The sequence below is a fragment of the Caenorhabditis remanei genome, chromosome II (assembly GCF_010183535.1).
Source record: "Caenorhabditis remanei strain PX506 chromosome II, whole genome shotgun sequence".
NCBI lineage: Eukaryota > Metazoa > Nematoda > Chromadorea > Rhabditida > Rhabditidae > Caenorhabditis > Caenorhabditis remanei.
In genome coordinates, this window is record NC_071329.1 from 16,171,936 (window position 1) to 16,195,029 (window position 23,094).

The following is a 23,094-nucleotide window of genomic DNA, read 5'->3' on the forward strand; positions in this document are numbered from 1 at the left end:
TGAGGTACCATCAATCCTCATTGTCACTTGTCTTATCAAATATCCATTAGATAAACGGTCCTAATCTTATGAATCGTATTTGCATAACCTGACCTAAGTAGTGGGACCTCGGCAAGCAGCATTCTCAACAGATGACCTAGATTAGCAGGAGAATCTCTCTAAAATCTACAGAACGTCAGTAGTCTGGCTACTCAATCTACCCAATCGCATTTACTTGTACTATCTATCAGAATGCCGGACGGGTTGACCTATCTCGGACAAAAATGTGTTTTGGAGTTTTTGGAAGCAAATAAAAGGTGAGTCATTGAAATTTCATTATACAGTACTGCTCAAAAGGTTGGATGTTTTCAGTGAAAAAATAAACTTTGACAGTGTATTTCGGTGTCACCTGATTGTCCGATAAACTCAGTTTCGTATGGGTTGGACAGGGCAAAATTAGCACATCATTTTTGTAGTTGAACATTTTTTTGTAAGGACACTATCTTGAAAGTTACAGGTTGTGAACGGCTTTTGTCCATGAAATTAGCAAAACTTTGGAGTTTTTCAGTTTTTTATGAAACAATTAGGTGACACAGAAATACGCTGTCAAAGTTGGTCATTTTTCACCAAAAACACCCATTGTTGATAGCCTGTTGGGCGGTACTGTAGACTGTGAAATTTGTTTTCTGCTTTCAGAATCCACATCTCTTCTCGCTGTCCATACCTGAAACAAATCGATCATGGTGTGCCATTCCATATCAATACGTTAGTTTTTCATAAAGACTGGATCATAGTGAATAAATTCGGTTATCACTTACGCGAGGAAGAAGAATCGGATCCCCATGATCCCCGTAATCAACTGGTGGAAGGAGATGTATTGATTGGGTCAAAAATCGCTTTTTGGAGTCGTAAATATCCTAAAATTGGATTTTATAACAATTTACGTCAAGTCGCGGATAGACGAGTACCAGAAAGACCGTGATTTTTTTTCATTCCGTGATTTTTTTTCATTCCGTGATTTTTTTTCATTCCGTGATTTTTTTTCATTCCGTGATTTTTTTTCATTCCGTGATTTTTTTTCATTCCGTGATTTTTTTTCATTCCGTGATTTTTTTTCACGAAAGACTGCCGGTTCGATGAGTGTGAGGAAGAGAATTGGGAATTCGGATTCCGGCGGCGGCTCCAAAGGAAAATCGAAATACGAAGCAAAGAAGCCAAAGGTTATTGTGATTTCCGCGGATTTCCAAGAAAAGGTATTTCAATTAATGGAGAGCGACCGATTCAAGAAGATTGTTCAAAATCGATTAGAAGATGTTCTGGGCGAACGGATTGAGCAGTTGGAAAGAGATTTGGAGGAGAGATGTCGTAAGCTGAAGATTTTGGAGGAGGAGTTGAAAGTTCTGGATGAAAAGGTGAAGTTATTGAGTGAGGTGAAGGATTCAGGAGTGAGCGCAATGAACGGTGGCAGTAATACGGGAGTGAAGGTCGGAGGAGGTGCGGACCAGGAGAAATCGGAGGACCCTGGCGAGATGGAGAGAAGAAGATCAGTAGTAGTTGCGGGAGTCCCGGAGTATGGTGGCAATGATCGGATGAGATGGAGTTGGGATTACCATTGTGTTGGGAAATTGTTCCACTTCCTCGATATTGGATCGCCACCTGTCTCAATATACCGCCTCGGTAAAGCTGTCCCTGGGAAAAGTCGCCTGCTGAAGGTTGTGATGCCGAGAAGTTGGGATCAGCAGACTCTACTAGCAAGGGCGCCAAAACTTCGATATTTCCAGTGTGGAACAACACCTGTATACGTAAGAGCGTCACTCACAAAAACTCAAAGAGAAGAATTGAGAAACAAGCAGAAAGCAAAGATAAATGACCCGGTTACCTCTAATGTTAAGAATAATTATAATACTCCTCATTCTTCCCATCCCCCTAGTTCCCCTCCCCCTTCTTCTGTACCCCAACAACTAGTAGAGAATATGGACACGGGAAACTAGGAAGGGGACAGACTCCCTCCAACCCTCATAAAAGTAAGCATCTGTCCCCTATAACCTCAACTTTTCCACCTAAGCTTTTTGTAAATTTCCTCTCAGCAAATGTCAGATCTGTAGTTTCAAATAGAGCAGAGGTCAACTTTTTATTAGCGCGTAAAACCATTGATATTATATGTTTGCAAGAAACTTGGAGTAAACCCGATACGAAGAAACTTGGAGTAAACCCGATACGCCCAACTCCTTATTCTCTCCAAACATAGGGCAGGGTCTTTACAAAATTTTCAAGTGTGATAGAACCATCGGTAGGGGAGGAGGGGTCGCGGTCTTCTGTAAAGAGTATTTAAAAGCGAATTGTTTGTTATCCGAATCCGTAAAAAACGGATACGAACTTTTGGTATTGGAATTTGAAATAGGAATATCGCCTCTCTTAGTCGCTAATGTATATAGGCCACCAAATTGTAGTGATAGTAAAACCCGGCAACTCTTCAAAAAAATTTCTACCTTTATTTCCTCTCATGATCAAATCGTAATAGCTGGCGACTTTAACTGTAAAGAAATAAATTGGGCCATTGACCCGCCACTAGGTACCACTAAATTATCAGAAGAAATTCTAACATTCTCTGCCCAAAATGGGCTTTCACAATTAATTAAAAAACCGACTAGGAAACAAAATATCCTCGATTTGGTCTTCACCAACTTCAAAATTATCAATCTTTGTATTTCCAATCCATTAGGGATGAGTGACCATTCCAAAATTACTTTCACTATCGATCTGACCCATAAGGCTAAACCAGCACAGTACAAGTTCCCAGACTATAAAAATATTGATTGGACCACTCTTTCGACGCTACTCACCCACATTAACTGGGCAAACATCTTCGGCGTCACCGCTGATGTGAGCACAAAATATGACAATTTTATAGGTTACATATCATATGTTTTTTCTTCTACAGTTCCTTGGAAAATCACGAATTCCCTAACTGGAAATCTGCCGACTTACCTTGAAAACTTTTCGAAATTAGTGGAGCTGCAATGGGAAATAGCCGCCTCCTCTAGAGAGGCTACGGACTACCTTCTTTATGTTAAATCAGCGAAAAAATTTAGAGCCAAAGTGACAAAATATAGGAGTAATTTAGAGCTGCTGACTTTAAAAAAGACCGGAACAAGTCGATTTTCCCAATTTGCCAAAAACGTATTAAAAAAGAAATACGTGGACGTTCCAGATTTTTTGAATAATTTGAACCTAAAGGTCACGCAGACATCCGAAAAATGTGAAGCTCTCGCAGTTCATTTTGAAAAGCAATACATTAATAATAGATTCTCTAAATTTAACATCCCCAAAGACTATAAATCGGCACAGAATTTCATATGGGTTCATGAAGAGGAAGTCTTTAAACATCTATCAAAATTAAAAGGAAATAACACTTTAACTCCCGACGGCATACCTGCTAGGTTTCTCAAAATAGTCTCAGCATTTATAGCAAGCCCGGTATGTCAGTTGTTCAATTTAACGATGATGACCGGTAATGTCCCAAAAAAGTGGACCGAATCAATAGTAACCCCTCTTAAAAAAGTTGAGTCACCAACATTAGTGTCCCAATACCGTCCCATAAGCATAACTTCTGTTCTTTGTCGAATCTACGAAAGATGTCTTTTGAGGAGAATTACCGAGCACCTAAGCTCGGTCAACTTCTTCAGTAATAGTCAACATGGATTTCGTCCAGGGCGGTCCACAACCACATGCGTACTCGAATCCCTAAACCTTTGCACTTCTAGAATTGACAAGGGCGAACAAATTGATATGATATTTTTCGACTATAGCAAGGCATTCGACAGAGTGAGCATAGATATTTTGCTGAAAAGACTAATAGATATCCAGCTAAATGCCCACCTGCTAAATTGGATTAATGCTTACCTAACAAACCGTACCTTCCGAGTAAAAATTAAGGACGACTTCTCTTCAATAAAAAGTATAAGCTGCGGAGTACCTCAAGGGGCAGTTTTATCACCACTACTTTTCTGTATTTTTGTAAATGAAATTGCCACCACTCTCCCCAAAACAGTAAGGGCGATGCAGTTCGCCGATGACCTAAAAATTTTCACTTCATTTAGTAAATCCCAAACCGGTAAAACTAAAGATCTCCAAAAAGCGATCGACTCCATCACCGAATGGTCCGAGAACGCCAAGTTAGAATTAAATAAATCTAAAACGTATGTGCTGAGCCTGGGGAAAACCCCGACCAAAGTAGAATATCGGCTTCAAAACGAGCCAATAAAACGGGAATTAACAGTTAGAGATCTCGGATTCATACTCAACGAAAAACTTGACTTTAAACTTCACTGGCGCACAGCAATCAAAAAAGCGAATTTCGCGATTTATTCTATATTTAAATCATTCTGTAGCTCCAACGTCAGATTACTCTTACTGCTTTATAAAACTTTTGCTAGACCATTCTTAGAATACGGGACGGTTGTTTCCAACCCAACTGATATGAAAACAGTGAAATCCATAGAGGCGGTGCAAAATACTTTCACAAGAAGAGTAATGTTTAGAATGGCTGGTAGACGGATTCTAAACACAGACCCGGAATACAGGAGTGCTTCGGACCGCCTTCTAGACTACAACCTACAAACTCTAAAAGATCGGAGGGAACATTTTGACGTAAAGTTTTTCCAAAAACTACTACTAGGTAAAATTGCAATCGACCACAACAATTACTTTAGCTACTCTCCCACGAAAACCCGGCGTGGCCACTCCTACCGATGGAAAAAATCAAAAACTAAAATAAGCAGACTATTTTTTACAAACAGAGTGCTGAATAAAGTAGTAAACCAAAGCTCTAGAAAGAACACTGATTCTGACATTTCTTAACTCGACCTCCCTTTCTCTTTTCATTGTATTTATTTATTGTACTCTATTTTTAACTGATTAACTTTCACGTATCGAGCATGCGTAAATAAATAATAATAATAATAATATTCAAAAATTATGGAGACCCACGTTGCAATTAAGAAAATGTATGAGATACTGTTCGGAGAAAGGAGGCACATTTGGGTGGACCGCCTGAAATTTTCACTTCAGGAACCCACAATTCTTCGCCTTCCAGTGGGATTCAATGTTCGAACTAGAAAGTTAGATAGTGGAGAGCTTAACCCAGAATACTTCATTTGTCTGTTACATCCTTCCAGCTTTCCTCTTCATGAGCTCACCCTTAAGTCGCCCGAAAAACTGAATCAGCCCATTGTTCTATCTTCTGCAAAATTGATTATTCACGAATTCATTTTATTTCCTCAACGCCGTATGGAAAATCTGATGATGCTGGAACATAGTAATGTGACAGTTATGGACTCTGGGTATACCCCATTAGATTTCTATAGGGTCATTGAGTATTGGTTGAATCATAGACAAGGAACTTCCGCATGCTTCAAGTGGACAGCGACTGGCGGAGCTGAGTTGAAGATGTTCGTCGACGGGATAACAAGTCGATTCCCTGCGATCATAAAAACTGCATGTGATACAAGTTACAAGTAAGATTTGCGAAATACCACTAATAGAGCCCCACTGATAGAGGTGCCCAACAGACGAAATATAGCTGAATACTTGATACTGGGGGCATCTCTATTAGAGGTTTAACAGTAAATGTGGCACAAATTTGACAACTTCCAATTTTCAGTACATTTCCGGACTTCAACTTCATCTCGATTCCTTTGAATGACACTTCTTACATAGCAATTTATGGAGTTCAGCAAGATTTATTCTTTTCCACCGAAATTGTAATGGAAGCAATGGATGTCGGAACATTTTCTCCTCCTCACGATTTGCATCATCTCAAACCGTTGGTGCCTGACTACGTTGGTGAAAAGAAGATAAACAAGAAGTCGTGTGAAATCATGTAAATTTATTTTTGTTGCTTTTCCCTTTTCTGTTCTATCACTATCTATCTATCACTTCTATCACTTCTATCACTTCTATCATTATCACCTGTTCTATCACTGTTTTATAATAAAAATTTACTTGATAAAAGTGTTTTGTCGAAAATTTTGTAATGACTCAAAACGTGAGCCAAATTTTCCAAATGAAACTGTTTGATTCCTGTTAACACCCACTGAATCCGGTCAAAGCGCTACATTTTGGTTTCTAAACAAGATATCGAAAAATTGTCAACTGACAAAATATAGTTCAACGTCTACAGAATATTTCTTCAGTTCAAAAAATTGCATATCTTTAAAGACAATCGAAATATGGTGCTCCAAACTTGGGATAATGAGTGTGCCTCGAATTCCTGTAGGTTTTACGGTAACTGGTGCGTGGTATTCCTTCGCATGTTTGTGATCAGTTCTATTCATTGATAACCCCTGTTCAGTAATGTAATGTGATTATCCTTGTGTGTATTTGCAGACATACGGACTCCAACATTCCCATGCATCTGTTCCAAATAGTGGAGGCAAGCACACCGTTTAGCACCTCTCTTCTCAACAGATGACCTAGATTAACAGAAAAGTCTTTACTCAACGTCAGCCGATTTAGTTTCTACTAGGTGCATGCACAGGGGTGTGAGGCGTAAGGTCCGCAACGAAAAGTTTTGAAATTACCGGCCGAGTCGCGATGCGTGTGCGTCGCGTTTTTCATCAAAATATACAACAAACACACGCTAAATTTGAACTTGGCACTCAGCCAAGTCAGTTTTTGGCACCGTGCCAACCGCTGAGCGACGGAGCATCCCTGTGTGCATGGGAATGTTGGAGTCCGTCTATCTGCAAATACACACAAGGACCATTCGATTACATCACTAAGTCTAGAGGGGTGAACGATGAGTTGAACTGATTACAAACAATTTATCATAATATACATAAATAATCGTAGGATACTATGCAATACTTACCAAACTGACCATGAAGACTTGTTTTCAGTTGTAAATGCCAAATTTGTTACCACGACCAAACTAATTATCTCACAGTGCTTACCTTTTATTAAATGTGTAGATCAGCAGTAGAGCTTGATTTCTGTAATTGATAACTTTTTTGTGCAACCCCTGCCTGAATCAAAGTTAATGTCTGGAAAATCGCTTGTGTCCCTACAGGGAAGTTAACAATTACAAAAATGAAACGCTATTTTTAATCTACATACTCCATATAAACCTGGCAAAAACTACAAATGCGACATGTTTTATGTCCTGTACTATAGCCACCCACATCATCCTCTTTAATCAGACAACTTTGATCTTCAGATTGAGTAACAAAAAAGGAAATTGCAACAAAAAAAAATCTTACTTTCTCCTTCCTTGCACCATCGGTTTGAGACTATGAAAATGATCTGACATGCATTGTTTGCATTACAATAACAATTTTAACTCTGGATGCCGTATTTCTAGAACTGTGATATTTCGAAAAACTAAACATCGGAAATTTATAGGGAGAAATGTTTTAAAATGTCGTTTGTTTTTCAGTGGTAGTCTTTTATAGTGAGTAAGTTGAACGTTGTTTAAGACTTAATCCATAAGCATCAAAACAATAATTTATTGAAAAAAAGGAAGAAAAGTTGATTAAGGAAAGAAAATGATACATAGAAAATGAAAGAGAATTATAAAATTAGCATGAACATTCAGTTTTGGGTAGAGCTTGGGGCAAATTTTAAAATAATGAGAAGACATGAAACAGGGATAAACAAAACGATAACAAGCGAAATCAAAACAACAACACAGAAAGCTAACTCCTCGATGAGTCTGGGATTTTTCGGCGCCTTCATTTCTAGAAGTGTTTTGACTTCAGAGAAATCTTCCGCTGGGATGAATGAATCAATTCGCATTGGCTTCATCACAATTTGATGATTCCAACTCTCATGAGAAATTGCATAAATTCCAATAACAAAGTCATCATTCAACGGAATTGAGATGTAGTTGGTGTTAGAGTTCGATCTGAAATGTAACATTGTGCATTTTAAATATTGGCAGAATGTAGCTTACCTGAACTCTGTTCCATTCCACTTGACCATTTTTCCATTATATTTCTTCATCAAGTCAATTGCTGCTTCTGTCATTCTTGGCTTATTTCCGTTTATAATGAAACATTTTCCAGTCACTTGTTTGTTATTCAACCAGAAATCAATTATATTGCTATAAGTATCCTCATTCAGTGATGTAAATTCAGTGATCACACTTCTATTGGGAAGCTTGAAAATATCATTCAAATATTCGCGAGAATATTCTTCGGTTACCAAAATGACCAATTTCTTTGCCGATTGAACAATAGACTGATCTAATGTTTCCGGAAATATTAGTCTGAGCTCTTTCAACGGAAAACTAGAAGAATCTATCAGAGGAAGAAGGTACTCCGGATTGACATCCCCACTATCCAACTTGTTGATTCGGACTTTTAAATTCGATGGAAGACGGATAATCGTTGAGTGACACTGTTCAAATTCCAGTTGATCTACTCGAATGCTCTTCCTTCCTCCCATTAATCCCTCAATTACTTTCCTGAGCACCACATAGTCTTTTATTTCATCCATATTGTTTTCCTCCACACGTCTCTCTACAAAAGTGTTTGCTTCGTTCGAAAACTCAATGTATGGATACATTCGAGAATAAAGAGGACTATCTGGTCCTAACAAAATATCACCATAATTTAATTCAATATCAGGATGGTTTGATATTTCCTCTTCTCTTTCTACAATTTCATACGCTATTTCGTTCAGCTTCACAACGTTTGGTCGAAAGTGGAGTGTCTTCAAGTATAGTGGTACACACCGCTCAATGTTTTTCAGACGTCGGCATCGGGAAGAGACGTGGATTCTGAAATATTAAATATGACAAGGAAAATTAAAAGGAGACGCATAAGTTCAAACTTAATAGGTACTAGGAGTTATGTCACTTACCTTTTGTTCGCTTCCAAAAACTCCAGAACACATTTGAGTCCAGGATAGGACAGACCGTTCGACATACTGATAGAAAATACAAGTGAATGGGGGTGCGTAGATTGAGTAGCCAGACGATTGACGTTCTGTAGATTTTGGTGTGTGGGTGGGTAGATCGGCTGACGTTCTGTAAATTTTGGTGAGATTCTTCTGTTAATTCGTGCCATCTGTTGAGAAGAGAGGTGCTAAAATGGTGTACTTGCCTTCACTATTTGGATGCTAATAGGTTCATGGGAATGTTGGAGCCCGTATGTCTGCAAATACACACAAGGACCATCATTCAATTACATTATTGAGTTGACAGGGATTTAACGATGACACTCTCTACACTCCAAAACAACGTGGCATTGTAAGATCAGTCTTGCCCGGTAGTCGGAAGTAATTTTTCGGGAAAAAATTATAAAACGCGAAAAGCAGTAAAGGTTCTGAAAAACCAACGGCGCTTTGAAACATTTTTCCCTATAAATTTTCGATAGTTCGCTTTCTGAAACTTCTAAATTCTAGAAATACTGCAGGCGGTAGGTGGGAGTAAAACTCCTTATCCGGAATTCGAAAGTTGGAAGTCGGGATTTCATGCAACTATTAAACTTTCCACAAGTTAAATAAACTGGTGGAAAGCAGTCGACGAAATTTATACACTCCAAAAAAATTTGGCATTGTGATCAGTGAGACCGTGTCACACTATCAAAGTTGACCATTTGCAACTGAAAACTGCTAGCGCGACATTCTTTTTGGTCAGTTTTGTAGTTGTCGCATAGTATCCTACGACGAGTTTTGTAGATCATGATAAATTATTTTCAATCAGTTCTGTTCATCGTTAACCCCCTCTAGACACAGTGACGTAATGGAATGGTCCTTGTGTGTGTGTTTGCATACAGACGGACTCCAACATTCCCATGCATCTATGGATTAGCATCCAAGTAGTGACATCGTTTAGCACTTCTCTTCTCAACAGATGACCTAGATTAGCAGAAGAATCTCACCAAAATCTACAGAACGTCAATCGTCTGACCACTCAATCTGCCTACCCGCATTCACTTGTATGTCAAACATTCCCATGCACCTATTAACATCCAAATAGGATGGGCAAGCACACCGCGAAACTATGAGATTGTTAGAGAATTTCTTCAAGGATTGATTAGAGGAAGGAATACCATTCGAGTAAATCAACTGTTATTTGAACATTATTACTCGACGATTCTACAACTTTCATCGAATTTCAAAGTTCGAATCAACAAGTTGGATAGTAGATATAGCAACCCGGAATACTTTCTTCCTCTTATAGATACCTCTAGTTTTCCGTTGAAAGAGCTCAGATTGAGATATCCGGGAAGATTAGATCAGTCTATAGTTCAATCGTCTGAGAAATTGGTCATTTTGGTAACCGAAGAATATTCTCGCAATCATTTGGATTATATCCACAAACTTCCCAATAGAAGTGTGATCATTGAATGTTCATCTCTGAATGAGGAAACTTATAGCAATATAATTGACTACTGGTTGGTTAAAAGACGAGAGACTGGAAAATGCTTTATGATAAACGGGTATAAAACAAGAATGATGGAAATAGCAACTGACTTGAAGAAAAAATATAATGGAAAAATGGTAAAATGGAATGGTACAGAGTTCAGGTAAGACTTAATCTGTCAATATTTAAAGTGTACAACATTAAATTTCAGTTCGAGCCCCAACACCAACTACATTTCAATTCCATTGAATGATGACTTCGTAATTGCTGTATATGTAACTACTCATAGTGAGGACGGATGGGGTTCGCAAATTGTGATGAAAACAATGCCCAATGATGAATTCATTCCAGCAGAAGATTTCTCTGAAGACAAAACGCTTATAAAAATTGAAGCTCCTGAATATCCCGGACAAATGTTTATTGTTTTTATTCTTCTTTGGATTCTGCTTTCTTTCGGCTTTTTCGTATTTTTACACCACACCCACAACTGAATGTTCATTTTGATTTTATGATTCTCTGATATTTTCTATGTCTTCTTTTCTTTCAATTTGCTCTATCAACCTTTCCTCCCATTTTTGTATCGATTCACGTTGATTCAGTCTTAAACAACATTTAACTTACTTACTATGAAAGATTGCCAACAAATAAATGAAATGAATAATTTTTGTAAACCTCTGTTTGGAAACGGAAGTGGGAAATAGATGTTTTTGGGAAAAGATTATGAAACTCGCGGAAAGCAATCAAAAGTCGAAGTGTTATTTAAAATCAACGTCATTTTAGCTTTCCTACACGTGCACATCCTAAAAATTTATCACTATTTGTAATTTCTCGTAATCGCTGCCCCTTTTCAGTGCTAAAAAAGCAATTTTCGAGCCGTTAACTTTGATGGACTATAAATTTTCAGGCAAGGTTTGTACAAAAAAGTTGTCTATCACAAAAATGGAGCTCTAGTTTTGATGTATACACCCTCCAAAACAACGTGGCATTGTGAGATGATAAGTGAGGCCGTGTCACACTATCAACGTTGACCATTTGCAACTGAATACTGCAAGTGCGACATTCTTTTTGGTCAGTTTTGTAAGTGTTGCATATTGTTCCCTACGACGATTTTTGTAGATCATGATAAATTGTTTGTAATCAGTTCTGCTCATCGATCACCCTCTGTTGACTCAGTGATGTGATGGAATGGTCCTTGTGTGTATAACGAAGGACAGACGGACACTCCAACATTCCCACTGCACCTATTAACATCCAAATAGTGGAGGCAAGCACACCGTTTAGCACCTCTCTTCTCAACAGATGACCTAGATTAGCAGCAGAATCTTACCAAAATCTACAGACCAAAATCTGGCTACTAAATCTACCCTACCGCATTCACTTGTACTATCTATCATCATGCCGGTCGAATTGTCCTATCCTGGACTCAAATGTGTTCTGGAGTTTTTGGAAGCTAACAAAAGGTAAGTAGCACAAATCCTAGTACCTATCAAGTTCACACTCCGGTTAGTTCACCATGTCATACATAATTAATATTTCAGAATTCACATTTCTTCTCGAAGCCCACGCCTGAAACACATCGAGCGATGTGTACCACTATACTTGAACACACTCTATTTTCGACCAAACGTTGTAAAGTTGAACGAAATAACGTATGCAATTGTTGAAAGAAACGAGGAAACAACAGATCATCCTCAGAGTGAATTGAAGTGTGGAGATATTTTGATAGGACCACGCACCCCGGTTTATTCTCGAATGTATCCAACTATTAACTTTTTTAAACAAGCACACAGACCTGTGGAAAGGCGTGTGCAAGAAAAAGAAGGAATGCAAAACTATGAGATAATCAGGAAAGTGCTTCAAGGATTAATAGGAGAAAGGAAAAATATTGGATTAGATCAACTGGTATTTGAACAGTGTCACTCAACGATTCTCCGTCTTCCATCAAATTTTAAAGTTCGCATTAGAAGGTTGGATAGTGGGGTTATCAACCCGGAGTATCTCCTTCCTCTGATAGATTTCTCTAGTTTTCCGTTGAAAGAACTCAGACTAAGATTTCCGGGAAAATTAGATCAGCCGATAGTTCAATCATCAGAGAAATTGGTCATTTTTGTAACGGAACAATATTTTAGCGATTTTTCGGTTGATATTCTTAATCTTCCTAATGGAAGTGTGATCATTGAATGTTCATCACTGAGTGAGGATGCTTATAGCAATATAATTGACTACTGGCTGGATGAAAAACGAGAGACTGGAAAATGTTTTATGATAACCGGCGGTCAAACAAAAATGATAGAAACTGCGATTGACTTGATGAAAAAGTATGACGGAAAAATGGTGAAGTGGAATAGTACGGAGTTCAGGTAAGACTTAATCAGTCAAAACATCCATTGGAAGGTTTCCTTTTACAGTTCAAACCCCCAGACCAACTACATTTCAATTCCGTTGAATGATGACTTGGTAATTGCAATTTATGCAGTTACTCATAGAAAAGACAAATGGAATTCGAGTCATCAAATTGTGATGAAGACAATGCCGATTAACTCATTCATTCCAGCGGAAGATTTCTCTGAAGACAAAACACTTATAGAAATTAAAGCGACTGAGAATCCCAGACAAAACGATTTGTTTGTTGTCTCCGTTTTTCTTTCGACGGCTGCTATCGTCCTTATTGCATTTTTTGCAATTTTATACAAATCATTCACAAACCCCACCCATAACTGATGTTCATGTTGATTGGATGATTTATATTATATTTCTAATTGTAAGTATCATTTTCTATTAATTTGCTTAATTAATTTTTCCTGGACATTTTTTTAAATAAAGTACAGTATTGATACACATTGTTTCAGTCTTAAACAACATTCAACCACTTACTATAAAATAATGCCAACAAAATAATGAAATGATCAACTTTTGTGAATCTCTGTCCGCTTGGGGTCCTATTAGAGTTCATGGAAGCATGGCTATCATTCTCTACAAATCCGCTTGAAGAAGCGAAAATTTTTTATCGCTGGAAACTCCTATATAAAATTGCCCCACGGCCTTTCTGACAGCCTTGCATTGAAGCAATATTTTACTTATTAGGAAGTCGGGAAACGGAAGTGGGAAATTTTTTTTTTAATTAAACTCGAGAAAAGCAGTCGAAAGTTGAAACGTTACTGTAAAACAAAAGACATTTAAAAACATTTTTCCCTATAAATTTCCGATGGTTCGTTTTCAGAAATTTCAAGGTTCTAGAAATACAGAAGCCGGAAGTAAAAATTGTTATTGTAATGCAACCAATGCATATCATATCATTTTTAGTCTCAAACCGGTGGTGCCTGAGGAGAAAATAAACAAGAAGTCGAGTGATGTAATTTTTTTGTTGTAGCTTTTTCCGTTTTTGTTCGATCACATGAAATAAAAGTTTACCTGAGAAAAGTAATTTTTGAAAATTGTGTAACGAAATCTCTAGCTCAAATTCTTATGTAAATGAAACTATTTGATTTTTGTTAACACCTACCGAATCCGTACAAGCAGCAATATCTTGGTTTCTAAAAAAGATATTCAAAAATTTTCAACTGACAAAATATAGTTCCATGTCTGTAGTATATTTCTTCAATTAAAACATTTCAAAACTATAAAGACAGTCGATATATGATGATCCTAACATGTGATTAGGTTTACGACTGGGTAGCTTTTCCTCAGATACATATTCCTTCGCATGTTTGCTATTACCGGAAAATTTTTTATTATGATAGGAAGTGAAACAAGAATTATGTAAGCAGCAAGTGGAAAATGCGATGGACTTGATGAAAAAGTATAATGGAAAAATGGTCAAGTGGAATGGAACAGAGTTCAGGTAAGCTACATTCTGTCAATATTTAAAGTGTACAATATTAAATTTCAGTTCGAACCCCAACGCCAACTACATTTCAATTCCTTTGAACGATGACCTCGTAATTGCAATTTATGCAGTTACTCATAGAGAAGACAAATGGAATCCGAGGCATCAAATTGTGATGAAGACAATGCCGATTGATGCATTCATTCCAGCGGAAGATTTCTCTGAAGTCAGAACGCTTGTAGAAATTAAGAAAGAGAATCTCACACTACTCGATGTGTTAACTCTTATTTTTCTTTTGCTTGTTATCGGTCTGCTTTTTCTTCTCTTATCTTTTTTTATTGTGTATATAATTACCAAAACGTTCCACGTGATTGTTCATCTCTTTCATTGTCTAATTAGCCTGTTCGTTTAATTACCTTTTTTATCAAAACGTTTCTGCTCCTCTTTTTAATAAATTATTGTATTTATTCACATTGGTTCAAACTCAAGCCACATTCTAACAACTTATACAATAAATTATCCAAAATACTTTATTCAGAAAGTTAAATAAATAAATTTCGTAAAACTGGATCCTATCAGTGATGGAATTGAAATTTTCTCTTACCCGGAAAAAAGCAATCAATGGTAAGCGTTTTACTAAAAAACCAAAGCCGTCTCAAATCATTTTTTTCCTCCTTATCCTTTGTTAATTACACACAATTAATAAGTCTGTTGACTTTGTCACTGTATGTTTCGAGATGAGATCTTATTGTATCCATCTGCCCAAGAAATCTGGTGAGATTAGACAACAGACCATTCTACCTATCCAACGTTATTCACCTATTATTTTGGCCATCATGTCGCGTGAGCTATCCTATCCTGGACTCAAATGTATTTTGGAATATGTAGAAGCAAATAAGAGGTAAATAGTGAAATGTCATGTGCTTTCAAGCACCAACTTAATTCTTTTCAGAATCCACATCTCCTCCCGTTCCCCGTCTCTGAGACTAATCGAACGAAGTGTTCCATTACGTTTCGACACTCTGCGTCTAAGTGAGAGTGGAGTAAAATTAAACAAAGTAGAATTCGAAATTAATGAGGACGAAGAACTGACTACTGATGATCCTCGATCTGAAATGGTACTAGGCGATATTTTAATGGGATCCGAGACTCCTGAGTGGAACCGTAACTATCTAGTGATGCAGTTTTCCAATGAGATGGGAATGACTGCGGAGAGACGCCTACCGACAAAATATTCTGATCCAATGAAAATCCATCTGGCAACTAGGAAAATGCTCGCTGAGATTTTGGGAAGAAGGAGTGATATTCTTGTGGATAAATTGGAAATGGCAGTTTATTTTTCAACTATTCTCCGTCTTCCAGAAGGCTTTCAAGCTCGAATCAAAAAGTTGTATTGTGGGAATATTGATATAAAACAGTGTCTTCCTTTGATTGATCCTGCTAGTTATCCGCTCGAAGAACTTGACATTCGAAACGTGACAACATTGGATCTTCCTATAATTCAGTCTTGTGAAAAACTGCTAATCACTGAACGCGGTGATATTCCTGAAAACCTGTTGAATAGTCTGTTGAGACTATCTCATAAAAACGCCAAAGTTTGGTTCTGGAACTTCCATGCGGATACTTTCCACTTTGTAATTCAACACTGGATGGCCAATGGACAAGGGAACGAAGTTCATTACGAGATGGGTTCTGAAAATGAATCTTTGAGGTTTCTGGAAGAGATTAAACAACGATACAATGGGAAAACCATGAAGTTTGCAACTTGTGCAACCGAGTAAGTTGAGACACAAGCATTCTTTTATAATAATGTTATTTTCAGTGACAAGGCGGCCTTCAATTTCGTCTCAATCCCTTTGAATGATAGTTCTCACATTGTGGTTTACCCAAAAAACCTTGAACTTCCATTTGATTATCACAGTATTGTAATGAAAGTAATGCCTATTGGAACATTTGCGTCTGGTGAACACACGTCAAACTCCATATCAGTGGTAAATGACTTTTGCCTGATTATGTAATTATGTTTATGAATTCTGCCTAATAGAAGACAATAAGCTGACTATTAATTTAATTTTTTTGGAATCTTGTTAAAAATGTTTCTTTCTTTTTACAAATACTCAAATAAATCTTATCATCAAGAAAATCACGAACTTTCTAGTTCGCAACCTATTCGGAATGTGAAATCTAATATCTTACACAAGTTTCTTTTTACTGTCAAAAAATTAACTTGTCAGCAGATGTCACATTACTTATTCATCATTAAGACAACAAAACGGTTTTGGGAATAATCGTCTCTGTCACTCAATTCCGTTATAGATGTGACAAGATCAAGGAAAATACAAAGAAAGATGGGGGCAAACATTAAAAATGCCAACCTTATATTTAGCTTAATCCTATACATATGTTATCAGCTTCAAAATCGCCGAGAACGATAAAACAAGGGAATCTTAATATCAGCATTCTACAAGTACCACGTCACAACACAGGGCTCCAACATTCCCATGCATCTGTTAGCATTCAAATAGTGGACACCGTTTAGCACCTCTATTCTCAATAGATGACCTAGATTAGCAGAAGAATCTCACTAAAATCTACTCAACGTCAGCCAATCTACCCAATCGCACACTAAAATCTACAGAACGTCAATAGTCTGGCTACTCAATCTACCCTACCGCATTCACGTGTACTATCTATCAGCATGCCGGTCGAATTATCCTATCCTGGACTCAAATGTGTTCTGGAATTTTTGGAGGCTAACAAAAGGTGAGTAACACAAATCCTAGTACCTATTAAGTTCGAACTTATCGGTCTCCTGTTAATTCCCCATTCCATAATCAATATTTCAGAATCCACATTTCTTCTCGGTGTCCGCGCCTGAAACATATCGAGCGATGTATACCACTATACTTGAACACGCTCTACTTTCGACCAAAAGGAGTGAAGTTGAACGAAATATTTTATGAAATTGAAGTGGATCTTTTGATAGGACCACCCAACCCGGTTTATTCTCGAATGTATCCAACTATTAACTTTTTTAAACAAGTGCTCAGACCTGTGGAAAGACGTGTGCAAAAAAAAAGGGGAATGCAAAAGTATGAGACAATACGGGATCTACTTGACGGATTGATGGGATTAAGGAAGAACATTCGAGTAGATCAACTTGTTCTGTCCCATTCAACAATTCTCCCAGTTCCATCGGATTTCAATGTTAAGATTAGGAACTTGAATTGTGATCATGTCAACCCGAAATACTTTCTTCCTCTGATAGATACTTCTAGTTTTCCGTTGGAAAAACTCAGACTAAGATTTCCGGGAAAATTAGATCAGCCGATAGTTCAATCATCAGAGAAATTGGTCATTTTTGTAACGGAACAATATTTTAGCGATTTTTCGGTTGATATTCTTAATCTTCCTAATGGAAGTGTGATCATTGAATGTTCATCACTGAGTGAGGATGCTTATAGCAATATAATTGACTACTGGCTGGATGAAAAACGAGAGACTGGAAAATGTTTTATGATAACCGGCGGTCAAACAAAAATGATAGAAACTGCGATTGACTTGATGAAAAAGTATGACGGAAAAATGGTGAAGTGGAATAGTACGGAGTTCAGGTAAGACTTAATCAGTCAAAACATCCATTGGAAGGTTTCCTTTTACAGTTCAAACCCCCAGACCAACTACATTTCAATTCCGTTGAATGATGACTTGGTAATTGCAATTTATGCAGTTACTCATAGAAAAGACAAATGGAATTCGAGTCATCAAATTGTGATGAAGACAATGCCGATTAACTCATTCATTCCAGCGGAAGATTTCTCTGAAGACAAAACACTTATAGAAATTAAAGCGACTGAGAATCCCAGACAAAACGATTTGTTTGTTGTCTCCGTTTTTCTTTCGACGGCTGCTATCGTCCTTATTGCATTTTTTGCAATTTTATACAAATCATTCACAAACCCCACCCATAACTGATGTTCATGTTGATTGGATGATTTATATTATATTTCTAATTGTAAGTCCTATCCTGGACTCAAATGTGTTCTGGAGTTTTTGGAAGCTAACAAAAGGTAAGTAGCACAAATCCTAGTACCTATCAAGTTCACACTCCGGTTAGTTCACCATGTCATACATAATTAATATTTCAGAATTCACATTTCTTCTCGAAGCCCACGCCTGAAACACATCGAGCGATGTGTACCACTATACTTGAACACACTCTATTTTCGACCAAACGTTGTAAAGTTGAACGAAATAACGTATGCAATTGTTGAAAGAAACGAGGAAACAACAGATCATCCTCAGAGTGAATTGAAGTGTGGAGATATTTTGATAGGACCACGCACCCCGGTTTATTCTCGAATGTATCCAACTATTAACTTTTTTAAACAAGCACACAGACCTGTGGAAAGGCGTGTGCAAGAAAAAGAAGGAATGCAAAACTATGAGATAATCAGGAAAGTGCTTCAAGGATTAATAGGAGAAAGGAAAAATATTGGATTAGATCAACTGGTATTTGAACAGTGTCACTCAACGATTCTCCGTCTTCCATCGAATTTTAAAGTTCGCATTAGAAGGTTGGATAGTGGGGTTATCAACCCGGAGTATCTTCTTCCTCTGATAGATTTCTCTAGTTTTCCGTTGAAAGAACTCAGTCTAAGATATCCGGAAAGATTAGATCAGTCTATAGTTCAATCATCAGAGAAATTGGTCATTTTCGTAGACGAAGAATACCCTCGAAATCATTTGGATTATATCGATAAACTTTCTAATAGAAGTGTCGTCACTAAATTTACATCACTGAATAAGGATGCTTATAGCAATATAGTTGACGGCAATAAAACAAAAATCATGCAAGCAGCAATTGATTTGATGAAAAAGTATAATGGAAAAATGGTGAAGTGGAACGGTACAGAGTTCAGGTAAGACTTAATCTGTCAAAACCAGACTTGCAAAATATCGGCCCGGCCCGGCTCGGCCCGTCGGCCCGGCCCGGCCCGGCCCGGTCGGCCCGGAGTCAAAAAATGAGCACAATTTTTTCACAAAATTTTTCGAAATTTTTTGAAATTTTCATCAAAAATAGTCAAAAATCCTATGTACACTTGAGTTTTATCGATATGTAAAAACATAGTCGAAAATTCGACTTTTTTGCGAAAAAATGAAAAAAAAAATTCAAAAAAATTCAAATTTTCAAATTTTTGTACTGTGACCCGGGCCGACCGGGCCGGGCCGGGCCGGGCCGGGCCGGGCCGGGCCGGGCCGGTGAAAATTCTCAAATCGGCCCGGCCCGGCCCGTTGCAAGTATGGTCAAAACATCCAATGGAAGATTTTCAGATCAAACTCTAACACCAACTACATATCAATTCCTTTGAATGACGACTTCGTTATTGGAATTTATGCAATTACTCGCAGATATGATGAGTTTTTCGCTCATCGAATTGTGATGAAGACAATGCCAATTAATTCATTCATTCCAGCGAAAGATTTCTCTGAAGACAAAATGCTTATAAAAATTGAGGACCTTGAGAATCCCAGACTTATCGATGAGTTTACGAATCCCTTATTAGTTATCTTTTTTGTTCCAGTTTTTCTTATACTTGTCCTCATTTTTCTTATGCTTTTCGAGTGTTTTTCAATTTTATACAAATCTTTCACAAATCCCACCCACAACTGAATGTTCATGCTGATTCCCTAATTCTCTAATGTTTTCTATGTATTCTTTTCTTTTAATTTGCTTTATCAATTTTTCTTGCACATTTTTTTAAATAAATAATTTTATTGATACACATTGATTCAGTTTTGAACAACATTCACATTATTTCGTGTAAGATTGCCAACAAAATAATGAAATGAATAACTTTTGTAAACCTCTGTTTGCTTAGACTCCTATCAGAATTGCACAGAAGTAATATTTTCTTAATGAAAAGTCGGGAAACGGAAGTGGGAAATATAATTTTTGGGAAAAAGATTATTAAACTTGTGGAAATCAGTTGAAAGTTGAAGTATTACTTTAAAACAAACGTCATTTTAACTTTCCTATACGTGCACATCCTAAAAATTTATCAATCGGTATACATACAGTGCCGGACAAAAAGCTATCAATTTTTGCCGTTTTCAGTTAATTTTGCCCAACTTTGAGGGTGTGTCATGGTAATTCTGATTGACCCATCAAATAGATAGCCAACATATTATATTAGAAGCAGGACTGCTTCGGAATCTGTTCATTCTATTTTTCCAGCTCGCAAACCTCCCCTAATTCATTTTTGTGCTTACTTCTGATTTTTCAAGCTAATTTTCAACACATCTCGCCCTCTCCTTCTTCAGTTATCGTGCATAGTTCTTCTACAGAAATCAGTTCTGCTCAATGATCACCCTCTGTTGACTCAGTGATGTAATGGAATGGTCCTTGTGTGTATTACAAAGGAAAGACGGACTCCAACGTTCTCATGAATTTGTTAGCATCCAAATAGTGGACACCGGTCGATGCACCATGTGGAGGCGGGCCATAAATGCGGTCGGAGACAGACCCGCTCCTGAGAAAATCTTCCCTAACTGGTTAAATTGTGAGAATAGACGGCTATAAGTGTGAGGATGAGCGATGCGACAACAGAACACAATTTTAAGACAATGACCCATTTATTTACAAAAGATTTAGTTAGTATAATTTATATAAAGGAAAGCGTCCTGCAGGATGTGCCGCGGGTCGAAAAGTAGACGAATGAGCGGTCACAACCGCGGATCGCTTGAAATGGCCTAAAGGGCCCAAAAAGGCGGTTATTCACTCTCCCAATGCGTCAGTAGCGCTTAAACTGGGCTAAAATAGTCCGGAAAAATGATAGGAACTATTTTGCCAAGACTTTCACACTCGTCACGTTACCGGACGACCGGAAGAGGCAACAACTCTCGTCAATTTAGACTGAGCAATGAGGAGGCGCGGCGGCCGCTACGCGACCGCTCGCGGCTGAGTGGAGCGCGTTTACTGACACAACGGGTTTAGAGCGGTAATTCAAATTATAATTAATTGAATATTCCTGATAACAGGTGATTGAAAAGAGATAAATAAAGTGAATTAGTGAACAGATTGGAACCATATTGAAATAAGAGATTAGTAAGGCGATGATGAGCCTAGTTTTGCGGGGAAAACCACGTGGGGCTCATCATTCAGCCTTTCAGTTGTCGACAAATTTGTCTTTAGGGAAATAGTTGACAACAGACACCGTTTAACACCTCACTTGTCAACAGATGACCTAGATTAACAGAAGGATATCACCAGAATCTATTCCACGTCAACCATCCGACTACACAATCTACCCACCCGCATTTACTATCCAAATAGTGGAGGCAAGCACGCCGTTTAGCACGTCTTTTCTCAACAGATGACCTAGATTAACAGAAGAATCTCTACTCAACGTCAGCCGAATTATCCAACCTAATTCATTTGTATTCACTCGTATCTAGAGAGCATCAATCATCTGGCTACTCAATCTACCCACCCGCATTCACTTATATGTATTATCTCACACTATGCCGGTCGAATTGTCCTATCATGGACTCAAATGTGTTCTGGAGTTTTTGGAAGCTAACAAAAGGTAGTTAACACAAATTCCTATCAAGTAATAAACTTATGTGTACCACTATACTTGCACAATCTAACCTTTCTACTAAACGCTGTGAAGTTGAACAAAATGAAGTATGAAATTGATGAAAGAGAAGAGGAAACAACAAATCATCCCGATGTTGAATTAAGCGATGGAGATATTTTGATAGGACCAGGTAGTCCTGTTTTTAACCGAGGACATCCAATAATTCAGTTTTCAAACGGAGTAAACACTTTTGTAGAGAGACGTGTACAGGAAAACGATACATATGAAATAAAATACTGTTTGGTAATCAGGAAAGTGATTCAAGGATTGATGGGAAGAAGGAAAAACATTGGAGTAGATCAACTGATGTTTGAACTGGGTCACTCAACGATTCTTCGTCTTCCATCAGATTTCAAAGTACGGATTCAGAAGATGGATAGTGGTTATATCAACCCGGAGTACTTCCTACCTCCGGTTGATTCTTCAAGTTTTCCGTTGAAAGAGCTCAGATTGAGATTTCCGAATGTAAATTTTGAAAAGGAAAATTTCTTCACCGTTCCGATATGAGTGTACTTTGCCTATTTTCGATCAAAGTTGAGAACATCTCAATTAATATCCAACACTAAAACAGTGATTCCACGTTTTGACCAGATCAACACTTTCAGGAACCTGAAACAAAGGATATGTTTTCAGTTTTTGGCTGGCAGTTTAATTTGCACTTACCTTCGCAATAGAAACTATACAGCTGTCATTTTTTACTTCGGAAACAGTTCCTACAACCGTAATCATTGAAGATAATGGAAAAGGTACAGCAACATTCGCAGAATCATTTTCAGTTTCGCCAACTTGGTCCACCTTTTCTTCTTGATGCTTGGAAGAGGCGATAATGCTTTGAAGAACTTGTCTAACTCGAGGACCGCTGTATTTTTTCTGAACACACATATGAAGCTGTTCTGATGTCGTTTTGTCGTTGTTGATGAAGGACCTGACGATAATTTCAGTGGATTTATCAGCAGTCCAAAAATTGAATCCTTTCGACACGTGATAGAGATACACTTTTCTGGTGAGCGATTTCATCACTGCGATCTGGTACGCTTCTTTGATGTGTGCCTCGGAAGATGATGCTGTCGGAGCAAGGCCCAGTTCAACGAGTTTTCGATAATAAGCGTTCCGTTTGGAGGGACTTCTTCGAATCAGATCCATACACGGTATTCCAAACAGCGAAATGGAATTTTTCACGATTTTTCTCATTAGAGCGCATTTGCAAATTACAAAAATGGAAAATTATTTTTTGCACTGAAAATGCTGTTTTTCGGCTCTTGTGCTTTTGTTTCAAA

At 37.7% G+C, this 23,094-nt stretch overlaps 6 protein-coding genes across 6 annotated transcripts; 5 read left to right on the forward strand and 1 right to left on the reverse strand.

Annotated features, from left to right (window-relative positions):
* Positions 1-231: 231 nt before the first annotated feature.
* On the forward strand, positions 232-961 carry GCK72_007313 (uncharacterized protein; the record flags this gene model as incomplete). Its single annotated transcript, XM_003095150.2, has 2 exons — positions 232-296; positions 676-961. The coding sequence occupies 2 exons, from the start codon at positions 232-234 to the stop codon at positions 959-961; spliced, it is 351 nt and encodes a 116-aa protein (XP_003095198.2).
* A 154-nt stretch (positions 962-1,115) lies between these two features.
* On the forward strand, positions 1,116-1,970 carry GCK72_007314 (uncharacterized protein; the record flags this gene model as incomplete). Its single annotated transcript, XM_003100009.2, has 1 exon — positions 1,116-1,970. One exon carries the CDS (start codon positions 1,116-1,118, stop codon positions 1,968-1,970), a length of 855 nt encoding a protein of 284 aa, XP_003100057.2.
* A 5,599-nt stretch (positions 1,971-7,569) lies between these two features.
* GCK72_007315 (uncharacterized protein) lies at positions 7,570-8,906 on the reverse strand (the record flags this gene model as incomplete). Its single annotated transcript, XM_053726104.1, has 3 exons — positions 7,570-7,882; positions 7,931-8,758; positions 8,842-8,906. The coding sequence occupies 3 exons, from the start codon at positions 8,904-8,906 to the stop codon at positions 7,570-7,572; spliced, it is 1,206 nt and encodes a 401-aa protein (XP_053590298.1).
* Positions 8,907-10,437: 1,531 nt separating this feature from the next.
* Positions 10,438-10,839, forward strand: GCK72_007316 (uncharacterized protein; the record flags this gene model as incomplete). The annotated part of the gene is made up of 2 exons (XM_053726105.1): positions 10,438-10,511; positions 10,560-10,839. 2 exons carry the CDS (start codon positions 10,438-10,440, stop codon positions 10,837-10,839), a joined length of 354 nt encoding a protein of 117 aa, XP_053590299.1.
* Positions 10,840-11,743: 904 nt separating this feature from the next.
* On the forward strand, positions 11,744-13,069 carry GCK72_007317 (uncharacterized protein; the record flags this gene model as incomplete). The annotated part of the gene is made up of 3 exons (XM_003095145.2): positions 11,744-11,808; positions 11,887-12,708; positions 12,757-13,069. 3 exons carry the CDS (start codon positions 11,744-11,746, stop codon positions 13,067-13,069), a joined length of 1,200 nt encoding a protein of 399 aa, XP_003095193.2.
* Positions 13,070-14,130: 1,061 nt separating this feature from the next.
* On the forward strand, positions 14,131-22,324 carry GCK72_007318 (uncharacterized protein; the record flags this gene model as incomplete). The annotated part of the gene is made up of 10 exons (XM_053726106.1): positions 14,131-14,189; positions 14,238-14,400; positions 14,912-15,075; positions 15,127-15,951; positions 15,997-16,165; positions 16,813-16,937; positions 17,021-17,788; positions 17,837-18,052; positions 18,323-19,096; positions 22,069-22,324. 10 exons carry the CDS (start codon positions 14,131-14,133, stop codon positions 22,322-22,324), a joined length of 3,519 nt encoding a protein of 1,172 aa, XP_053590300.1.
* Positions 22,325-23,094: the final 770 nt, after the last annotated feature.